The 11,781-nt window shown below is 38.1% G+C and overlaps 1 protein-coding gene across 1 annotated transcript in view; it reads right to left on the reverse strand.

The window, feature by feature from the left end:
* Positions 1–11,724, reverse strand: part of LRRC74A (leucine rich repeat containing 74A) — a 28,886-nt gene extending 17,162 nt beyond the window's left edge. The window contains exons 1-6 of the mRNA XM_007438868.3: positions 9,361–11,724; positions 7,345–7,458; positions 6,478–6,653; positions 5,487–5,594; positions 3,624–3,720; positions 1,430–1,479 (exon numbers count right to left, since the gene is read on the reverse strand). Of these exons, the coding sequence (XP_007438930.2) occupies positions 1,430–1,479; positions 3,624–3,720; positions 5,487–5,594; positions 6,478–6,653; positions 7,345–7,458; positions 9,361–9,403 (588 nt within the window). The 5' untranslated portion in view covers positions 9,404–11,724. The remainder of the gene's footprint in view (positions 1–1,429; positions 1,480–3,623; positions 3,721–5,486; positions 5,595–6,477; positions 6,654–7,344; positions 7,459–9,360) is intronic.
* Positions 11,725–11,781: the final 57 nt, after the last annotated feature.

An 11,781-nucleotide genomic window follows, 5' to 3' on the forward strand; every position in this document is an offset into this window, starting at 1 on the left:
TTGCTCACAAATGTCTGCTTGTGTTATGTGACAATCTACTTCTCCAAAGTGTCAATAATAATATTTCCAAGATAGTGCTGTATATACATCCATCCACCTTAGGACGTATACATGAGATACCCTTGTTGACCTAGTACCATCTCAGATAATGCTATTTTTGTATTCCCTCTCTGACTCTACTGGTAGAGGGCCAGTGTGTAATTAGCTATCCAGTCTTGAGGTAGCAAGTGGTCTTCAGAATAAAGCCAATCTGGTTTATTCCTCAGGAGACCTTACTGATGGGAAACTATAGTACACTGGAAACTACACTCAATGGTTTGGGTTACAGAATATGGTTCAAACAGACAGTCAGTTTCAGAGCATACCTTGTCCCTGGTTCTGATTCTGATTAGGGCTTCCCTCAGAGGAGGTAGAGAAGAGCTCAAAGTTATTAAATAATTATTAAAGAAGAAATTTTATTAAAGAGGCCTGCATTTTCTGCTGATGTCTCAAATAGAGACTTGAAGGAAATACAGTCCTTCCACCCAAGAGGCCATGTCTGATCACAGTTTGAGAGAAAAAAGATCCATTTATATATTTATTTATTTATTTTACAGTATTTAGAAGCCTCTTCAGTCCCAAGACTCTGGGTAACATACTTAAATGAAAAGAAAACCAAAACCATAACAATAAATAAGTAAATCTGAACAATATCCAAAACAAAAAAATAATCACATAAACCCCAATGAAACCCCAGATAGGAATCCACAGTTATTCATCTGGGACCATAAGTTCATTGAAATAAAAAGGTTTTAATTTATTTCCAGAACTCAGCAGTGTGTGTGTGTGTGGGGGGGTATGTCTGGAGGAGCAGTAATCCATAAAGTGATGGCTGTTACCAAGAAGGCCTGCCATCTTACCCATGCCCTAGGGGCCAAGGGGAGGGAACTTTGATGACCAGACTGGACAGACAGATTCAGTTCTGCTGAGGGATTGCCTGATGTATCCCAGTGCTGCACTGTTTAGAGCTTTAAAGTTAACGACCAGCACTTTGAATTGCACACAGAAGTCTGCAGCAACCAACGCAGATGAGTTTGTCCTCTTGTAATGCTTACTATTAGATCTTTACTGCCAGAGGTTATTCACTACTATCGCTTCAGGATGAGTCCTTCCTCTACTGAATGAGCAATGGAAGGTGTTGCATGCAGAAGCTTGCTGCATTTGTGGACAGGAGGAATTTTCCAGATATAGGCTTATGCTACGACTGGGGATGACTGAAGTTGTAATTCACATTCAAATGTGTAATTCACAAGTTTGGAAAGCTTATTTTAAAAGCTTCAGCTAGTTTTGAGAATTCTTTAAATGGTGTCATACATTTTTACCATGTATATACTGAAATGCCCCTTTTTTGTTCCAGATGCCCAGTTGTCCCTTTTAGCAAGTTACTTACCATTAAGGATTCAGAAAAGTATGGTGCTGTCTCATCTCTAAAATGGTTTCCTAAAGACAAAGAAAAAAAGGTGCTAAAAGGTTGGAGAGCTGTTTTATATAAGAAATGGTCCTTGTCTCATAAAAGAAGAATATATGACATAGTAGTAAGTCAAGAACAGGGGTATTATCTAAAACTAGGCAGCAATTCGTTCTAACAGGGCTTCAAACTGTTAGCCCATAAAAATGAGAATTATCAAAGTAGTTAATAAGAATATACCAACAAGTCTTTCTAAAAGCCATATTATTTTTAAAAAGATAAAAAGCTTAGAGAGTGATAACAATAACAAGAGGACAGGTTGTCAAACCTTGGAGTTTTGAGATACTATATGATATCAAGAGGATGACCTTTTTCATCCTCTTAATATCATATATTCAGGAATCTGATTTTGGAATGTAAGATCTTCTGAAAAAAATCTTCCATGTAAAGAATTCTCTTTGGGCTGGATAGAATTTCTTGATACTATAGGGTTACAGAATTTGATTGCTTTATATAGAGAAAACTGAAGATGTAAGTAGAAATAGCTTGACTTCCCTCTTGAATGTGGATAGTAAAAACATGAGTGCTTAGAATTTTTCCCCTTATTTAACTTTCTGCCTCTCCTTTTAATATTATTGATTTGGTATACAGTTACATAATTCAAACAATTATAAAGGCTTTGCTAGTTAAGAGGCATCAGCTGTAATCCTAAACTCACTGACCACATTTTTGGTTAGAAATGGGTTGACATAGTACAATTTTCTGCCTACAGCCCTACTGCATTAAATAGCCATATGCATATCAAATTTTGAAAGAAAAGTTCAAGCATAGACGACAATTAGGTACATCAAGTTCTATTAACAAAGAAATCAGTAGAAATTAAATTCTTCATTAGGTGCTTATATCCCAGTATTTTCAAAACAGAACTAAAATATAAACTCACATTTCCCTCTACTCTGCCTGGACAAGCAGGTTGTCTGGAAAGTGTGGAGCGCTATTTGGTTGGAGTTTTGGCCTTGCCTATCAGATGCAATTGAGGATTTCTGTCCTGTTCTGCTTGGATAAGCCAGCCTCTCCAGGCAGAGCAGGAAAAATGTGAGTTTTTCACTTAGCTGTAATGAGTGCAACCAGTTCTCATGAATTTAACCAAACTATATAACACTCATGGCTAGATAACACTCATGGTCGAGAAGGATGGTTGGAATTATATGTCAGCATCATTTAGAATTTGCACTATTTCTCTTCAGTTCAGTTCTAAATGTCTGAAATACATGCTTCTGGCCTACTTTGGTTATCTAAGATAGCTGCATTAGGGTAATATCTACATGGTCCAGTATTTTACCTAGCTGCAGAGTTGTCTATCCAGACCTCTCCATATCCTGACAACATCTCTCAAAGGCTAGAATCAGAGCCCTACTACCTAAGATTGTTTAAGTCAGTAAGCTGCCAGAGATGAAACTGGAATTTTACACATGCAAAGCATTAATTGTATTACCAAGCCATATATGACAAATTAAGTCAGCTGGCGTTTACAGAAGTAATCAAACATGCTATAAATCAGATAGAGGCAAGTAAAAGCCAGATCAAGATCTATGATTGCTTTTTAAATAATTTGCAAGGGAGGGAAGAAGGAAGGACGTGACTAATCTTATGCAGTTCTCATGTTTCTTACGTGTAAAAAGAAATATTGATTGATTGCTTTTGTTACTTGTTTCTTTTTCTTGTTTCTTTTTAGTTTTCATGAAGCTTTGCTATATGGAGTTAGAGGTTGGAAAATTCATGTTGAATTTTAGATCTGCACTACAGGCTTATATGGTGGGAGAAAATATTTCTGACCTGAAATGGCTCATATTTGGATTTGTGTGCCCAAGGTGGGGATCTGTGGTCCTAAACTACAAGTAGGGTTTAACCTGTATGCTCAGAGAGGAGGTATATGTTGGCAGTTACCAGGCAGCGACATCTGAAGGATCACAGTTTTCTCACCTTTGATTTACAGGCCCAAAAGGTGCAGATGTGGGCCAAATCATTGTTCTGTATACAGTCCCATCCCTGCCAGCCACAATCCTTGGATCTTTCAGTAGATCATTACTTTCTAAGAGCAAATGCCTTATTCTGTAAAGCTGATGCCTGAATATTGCTCTGTTGCATCATTCTACTCTTCTTATAGGAAATCTACCTGCAAGTCGAATGGCCCGGATATTAGAAATATTATTGAAAAACATCCCACAGATAGCTTCAGCTCCGTCAGTGTTGAGGTGATTATGGGAAATATTCTGAAAGGGAGGAGAAAAACATATAGGAAAGAGTTAAAAAAAAGAAAAAGAGGATGAAGTTGATCCACTTAGCAGTATTTGAACAATTGGATATTTGTGAATTCCTACAGAATGACACAGTCCACCAGTTTTCCAGACTGGTATGTCAGTCAGAATTTAACTAGCAAGATTTTACTCTTCTCCAAATGTTTTCTTTTTTCAAATGTCTATGTGTATGTTTATACACAGTTTAATGGACCTACATTTAGCCAAATGCATTTCACTGCTGTTGCAAGCTTTGAATGAAGACTACCAAAAGGGAGATATGAAAAAAAAATTGTATGAGGAATCAGCCACAAAAATGCACTTTCTCAGGTTTTCCCCATAGACATGAGAAGGGAAGGGTTGGAGGGCTAAGAAGCACATTTCGAAGTTGATGAACACTTGAAGAAGGCTAAATCCAGCAGCCTGATCTCCCAAGCAAAACTAAATGGCTTAAAACTCAGTGCTGATCAAATTTCCACTTAGACTTAACTATTATTGGGTTCATTGTACCCAAAGTAGTCTAGATCAGGCAGCTAAATTTACATTTAGTTCACACTTTTTGTGCTGATTTAAATCTTTTATGTAATGATGTCACTACACAAATGGCATAACTGCTGCAAGCAACATAATTTGTAATTTAATTTAATATTCAGGAATAACAAACCTCTCCCCCAATTAGTCCATTAAACTGATGTTTCTCTATGCCTTCACAAACACATACACACACTTAATTTTTGTAAATAATATATTCATTTGCAGATAAATAGATATTCATATCTAGCAACAAATTCTTTTTTCAGTTAGCAGATTATTGTGGAAATTGTATCAAACAAAATAGTTAAAAACAGAGAAACCAAAACATGGGATAAACATTGACCATTTCATCATTTTTATTGCACCTAATATAAGTTTCTAAAAGACAATGTATGTGCTAACACCTAGATCCACGGAATGTGTCTCTATTATTTATTTTACTGAACAGCATTTTCTGGGGCCTGCAACTGGAAGCAAGTGGAAGAAAATGGACCAATTTTATCAATGCAAAATTTGCCTCCCCTCCCACCCCCCACCCCCAGAAGATGACAAAGTACTCAACAACCATCTTCTCTGCTGAATTCTGAAGAAGAAGAGTGATGACGCTGAGAGACTAAGAAGGCACTCTAGTAACTTTGTGAATATAGTCAATGGGCCTGTTTGTTTACCATTCTTCACATAAGGAGGGCAAATTGTATAGGATTCTGGGGGGGAGGGATTGTAGGAAGCATTTAACACTTTTCCTCTTGCTGTCATAGCTACTTAAGCTGATTAGTAACTTCAAAATTTACAAAACACATATACAACTTTTATTGAGAAATAAGAATATAATAATAGTAATAATAGTACTGAACATGTGGGTTCTGCCACAAGTATTGTAGAATGGAATGCAGCTCTTCAGGATTCCAACAGTCCCTACTGTCCCATTTAATAATATTCCATTTGGTCACATTAACATTCAAATTTAATAGCAACTTTTGGATTTCCCTGAAGACAACACTCACTGCATGTTGGGGGCTGCATGTGACCCTAGGTTGTTCACCTTTGATAAAGATACAGTAAATCACAGGGTCAAACAAGAAAAGACTGTGAAACTCATAGCACATCCAGAAAATCATGAAATAGCCTGGCAGAATAGCCAGCCACAACTCTACAGTCCAGTACAAGAGAATTTCCTTTGTCATCCATATGAGGGAAACACGGAATACCATCTCTTGGATGTAGCAGTTCTCTCGAAGCATCTGTATTAAGTATCTCGTTCCTTCACCCAGAATCCAGTTATCCTCTAGCTCCAGGTGAGTGATGGTTGTGTTGGACTACAGAATGAAGAATTCAAAGAGGAAAAAAAATTGCAGACATTTAGTGACGTTAATTTACAAAAAACGGCCATTGCTATATCTGCCTTAAATATTGTTTTTGAAAACTCACAATCCCCAAACACTGATTGGGTTCTTATATCATGAAAAGCCATTGTTTGCTTAACTACAATCAACTGGGTTTACACAGTTGGTAAGCTACAAGGTATGATTTCCAAATCCTGGTCAGAGACAATTGAAATGCACCTAGAAGCCAAATGCCACCAGTAGTGGTGTTATCTGGGCAAAACTAGAAGTGCCCATAACAATTCAAGCTGCCACCTTCTGAACAACCAGCAGCTTCTGGGTGGTTTTGAAGGCCAGCCTCATAGATCACATTGAACATATTCACAGTGAGAGTCTTTAGTCTTTAGTCAATGCTGTATGCCTAAAACATTGTTAGATTAAAACATTTCTGTCTTTCCTCTTCATTGTTGTGTCTGTGTAGCAGACATTAAGGTTAGCATGTCAAATGTCTGTAACTCTCGCAGCTCATCATATCTATGCAACCAGTCAGTGGTTTAATGGCTTCATATAAAGAGGGTTGATATACCAGTTGGTCAATGTTAAAGTGAATTTAAAAAGTGCTGTGTGATTGTATGTTTAATATTCAGTAGAGCGCATTATTACTGTCAACTCTGCTCATCTCTGCTGTAAAGAACACAAAAGCAACACAATTCTGGTTACAATGCTTAAAAGGTGGGAGGAAGTAGGAAAGTTCATTGAAATTGCCAGTTTTACTATGTGCTTAAACCTAATCTAGCAGTGTTATAGTGTGATCTTTTAACCCTTCTTCCCCAAACAGGAAAAAGTGTGTTGAAGTGCACCAGGAAAAAGTACTTACAACCAGAGCAATAGCAATGGCTTTGGTTCCCTTTGGTCCAAGACCATGATGGTTGAGATTCATAACAGGCTCTTCCATGTTCCGGATGAAGTATGAGACAGGAATCACTCCCACCAGTTTGCACGCCTCTCTATACAGCTCTGCACCTTTTATAGTTGCAAATGAGCGCTCAGCATCTGCAAAGGAAACAATGTGGATGACAATGCATGCTCTTGCTCAATACAGAGAAAACAAACTAAGCCCCGTCAAGGGCTACACAAGACAATTATTAAAGAGAATAGAACTGGTGATCCTTAACATATCTGTGCATGCAAGTACTTCAGAAACTCCTCCTTATACATTGCAAGTGTGCACATTTCATGTTGACTCCATGAGAGCCATCCTGAAATGAAGTCACCAAATAGTCACCAAATTAGAAAGAGATCTAATTATCTTTCTTTCATATAGGTCAACCAAGCTTAGTCAACCAAGTCTTATTTATGCTCAGTGTAACAAGGGTATATGCTTACAGAGCAGACAGAGATGCACAAACTACATAACAGGTCTTCATTTCACTTGAAGTCTGGTACCAGTTTGGCCATGCATCACCCTCCCATGCGAAGAAGTGCTATTAGAGCTAGATTGTTTCAGATCATTTTTGATTTATGAATTCACTTTGATTAGGCCATTCCTGCCATATGGTGTTGACAAGACTACTTTATGACAGATCTATGTCTTCTTTTGGATTGGTGAACTACAATAAAAATAATCTCTTTAGGTGAGCAACAGAAGCCCTATTTTAAGGTGACAGCTACAGAGCACTTTGGGCAACTCTCACAAGATGAGGGTGGGGAATGTTTGCATAAAAGACAGAATAGAAACATTCACCTTCAATCTCAAGGTCTGTGTCAGAACTGTCTTCCCTCTTCTCTTCTGCTGCCTCAGAGACATCAGCAACTGACAGTATCTCCGCATAGGTGCTGATTTCCGATATCTCGCCATCTGCAACAAGATGAATTACTTTCTTTGTGAATGGAAGGTTCTTGTGACATTAAATTCATGGCATGCTGTTGATCAGTGAATCTATTAATGAATTTCAGAGAACTGTAGATAGCAGTTCATTTTCTTTTCTCGCTCTTTGGTTTACCTCACCCAGTTGTGCATAACATTCATGGAAAAGCTATTACAAGTCAGTGGATGTTATCTATGGCCAGAGTCAGAAGAGTTCACCACAAGCAGTCTTTTGAAGTTGTCCTCTAAGAGGCCTGCCGTCCTGGTTCAAAAGGATACTTTTGCTGGTTTCAAAAGGACACCATGCTAAGGTTAGAAAATCTCTTGTGTTTTCCCTGTTGTTTGCTCCTGTTATCAGAGTTACGCTCCCCACCATTTGTTGATCTTTCACCTAAAATTATGCCTTTTCCTTTTCTTTTCTAGTATTCCTTTCCTGCCACTAACTGGAAGACCCCAATAGTAATCTCCTGTAACAGTTGGACAAGAAGGTGATGTGCTGGGTTCTCCTTCAATGAAGTGAAATGGTTTGAATGTCAGCGTGCGCAAGAATCGGAAGCAAGATTTGTAACTAGATGCTGTTAGACATGATACCACTTCTCTCACTCCCAATTCATAATTTATTTTACAACTATGCAGAAGCAGGCTCTAGAAAATTTCCCTTTAAGAAATTCAAAACCATACAAGGGCCTCAGGTAATATTGTTATTATATATATATAATATGATTATATAATATATAATCATATAATCTGATACTGGTGTTCTGATTTTTCAGTTACCTTCTTGTGGGGGGTATGCAGGAAATTTTGCCTCTTCCTTCTACCCATTATGTTACTGACTTATAGTTTTGGACCCTTCTTAAGTGTTACTTAACATTCAAAGCTGACATGAGACCCAGATTGAGCCATCCAGCTCTGGATATGTGCAAAAAGAAAGAATGCTAGCTGTGGCCATTGACAGATCTCTCGTTTCACTGAATGAGTGCTCAAGGATGAACAACTAACCTGTCCAACAGCTCTTGTCTTTGCCTGTCATGGGATGATAGTTTGTGAAGAAGCAGCATTATTGGTACAATTCAAACCATGGTCAGGATTTCTAATTAGATACATAAAACTCCAACTCCTTCTTGATATCTAATGGTTATCCAGATTTTTGTAGCCAAGATCTGGTAGCCTTTAGACCTTAGATAAACTTTCTCTTAAAATGCAATATTTGTTACTCAGCCTATTTCTTAAAGTCCCTGGTTTCAGGCCAAACAAACATTTTGTTATAATAGTGTAGGAAGAGGGTAATATTTTGCACTCACAAGCTATATTTTTTCTTATGGGGGGGATGGTGACTTCACTAGAGAAAATTGTCAGGGAAGGGGAAGGATTAGGTAAATACTATAAGAAGGTTCATAGGAAGCTTACCATACCTATTTTGCTTATCAGTTACATTTTTAAAACAAATACTAATAATTGTGTAGCCGAATTCCAGCAATGCAACCTGCGAGAAGCTCATACGCAGTGAGTAAGCCATTGATCCCATTCCTGGTATTATTTAATTTGTAATAATAGTATTGTTTTATTCTTTGGGGCTAGGGATAGACGTTTTATTATTGGATACTTAATTGGGATGCATTTGTTTACATTTCTTACTACAAAGCTAAATGTCTCAGTGTTTTGTTTCTTCCTGAAAAGAAATGCATTGGCAAAGTTTTCTTCATTTCTGAATTTATACAAATCTGGCTACTGGCCCACTTTAGTCATACAAAGACATCTCCCCTTTTTGGATCTCATATGTATACAGAGTCAACATTGCACAATTATGACATTTGCTAGAAGTTGAATGGCATTCTTTTGGCCATGTTTATTTTTTTAAAAAATTAAACAATACATCTACTACAATCTCACCTTCCTCCTCCTCCTCTTCCTCCAAAAACTGTAAAAATTCCATGGTGTTGCTGAGAGATCAAGTAATCTATTGATTCTTCTTTACTGTATTGTAGTGATAGTTTCCTTTCTTTCAGGCCCTTCTAAAGCAAAACCTTTACCCAAGCCATCCAACAACTATTACGAATCACAGAAATGTTCATGTCTTAAAATGTCAGCTGGTGATGGAAAATCCCAAATTACATTGATTCTGATTATAATGACCACATTTCCACATCCCTAAGATTGCATGTATGTTATGCATGCTGATTGCCTCAACTTAAGTTCAGGTCACTTTAATTTCATTTCAAGTCTTCCATGACCTCACCTAGACATTATGACCTAAGATATATGATATCTCCTATAGTCACATAGCTGAGACTTGGGTCAAGTCTTCTTTGCTGAGCTGGATCAAAATGGATCAGAATTCAGGTCAGAGATCTTGTTTCGAAAGTGGTGCTGTTGGTAATTTAAGGGGCAGTGATGAGAAACCACATTAGATTGTGTATATTAATTTTTTCTAACATTCATGAAAAACTCTACTGTTTTGTCATTGTTGCACAAGCTGGCCAGGATTTTCTTTCAACAAGTATGGCAAATGCTGACTATTTCTGGCAGTATTCAGTTCAGGTGACCTATTAAATTAAAATATGGGTCTGATAATGAGCTGAACCACTGGTGACAACTGAAGCACAAATGAGCTGAATCACAGATATTCATACCCTATTTTCTGTGGCTATTTTCTAGTACGTTTTCTACCCACAATTCCCTGAGCTGCCCCTATTTGACTCTATAAATAACAGATTGGGGAGATTTAATTTGTACTTTTTTATTTATATGAAGCTTCAAATATTCCATAATCCTAGACCTGAAGCTACTTATTTAAACACTGAACAAGTTTTTATACTGGCCAGAGGTGGTATGAGCCAGTTTGGCCTAGTGATTAAGGCACCAGGCTAGAAACCAGGAGACTGTGAGTTCTAGTCCTGCCTTAGGCACAAAGCCCGCTGAGTGACCTTGGGCCAGTCACTCTCTCTCAGCCTAGGAAGGAGGCAATGGCAAACCACTTCTGAAAATCTTCCCAAGAAAACCGCATGGACTTGCCCAGGCAGTCACCAGGAGTCAAAGACTGACTCGAAGTTGCCAAAAAAGAAAAAAAAAGTGGTATATATAATAAAATGGCCCATTATCCATGCTAGACACAGAAGAGAATGAATGAAGCTATATGCTGCTTCTATCATCCTCTTACGATCATAGTTATTTAAAAGATGAGTTATTGAATCCTAAGCATGGTCATCTCTAGATGAGACTCAGTTGTTTGCCACATTATATACTCCTGCTAGTTATTTTGGGTAACAGTAGAATATGAGCTGCCTATGATTCTAACTGGCTGAGGATATTCTGGTATTTCCTAATAAAGGCCATACTGGATATAATCAGCAGGTAAGAGTTTCCAGTTTTATAGCTAATTTGATCTTTGATTTACATAGAAAGCATGTAAATAAACTCAACTAGAGCCGGTGGTAGGGATGAGCAATTATGCAGACAATTCAACTGGAGTAATTCTGGGAGGAGTAATCACAGGGGTAAATTTAGTAAAACCATTCCCCATGAGTCAGCTGTGTGTTTATGTACATATGTCAGGAATAAGGTCAAAAGAGTAGAGAACTGGACCGGCGTAAATGCTAGGTTTTAAAAGCTTAAAACTAAGTAATTTAAGATATTAATACTAAAAAAAAAAGTATTGGCAGCTATTCTGACTGATGGCAGAAAAAAAAAATTAAAATGGACGACACTAATATATGTAATGGAAACTAGTAGGCAAACAAAAACTTCATCTTTATTTTAAAACAATGTAAGAAACTCAGCGACCATACAGCTCAGAATTTAAGAAATCTTCTCAGGTATTGACTTAAACTCAATACCCTATCAATGTATTGGGATTATGAGATAATGGGTAAACCCTGATTTGCACTGCTACACAACTATCTGGACAGTCAAACTGGGAGGCAAAGTCTTCAGCACCAGGGCTTGTAGCGGGATTACCCTCCATTGCGGCGTCTTCTACAGTACTAGCTGCCAATTTACACACCCATTTTTAAGAAGAATAAACTGCGATTGAACTCTGTCACCATATATAGTTAAGCAAGTGCTTCGCGGCTACCCCCTTCCATTAAACTCTTGGAAGTCCACCCATTCCGTTTTCCCTTCAACTAAGTCAGGGAGGGGAGGGGCTACGCCCCCCCCCCGCTACGTTATTCCCCCGCCGGACAGCCCTGCGAGGTAGGATAGCCCCACGGCGCCCTTTCAATCTGGGTCTCTCCGCCCTTCTGCCAAACTGACAACAGCTCCAGCACGCGGGAGTATCCAACAGCGGCCGAATCTGGGATTAGCAGGGGCCGC

This window comes from Python bivittatus, unplaced genomic scaffold (assembly GCF_059951505.1).
Source record: "Python bivittatus isolate LINGU-HERP-01145 unplaced genomic scaffold, Pbiv_v1 ctg000480_np1212, whole genome shotgun sequence".
NCBI lineage: Eukaryota > Metazoa > Chordata > Lepidosauria > Squamata > Pythonidae > Python > Python bivittatus.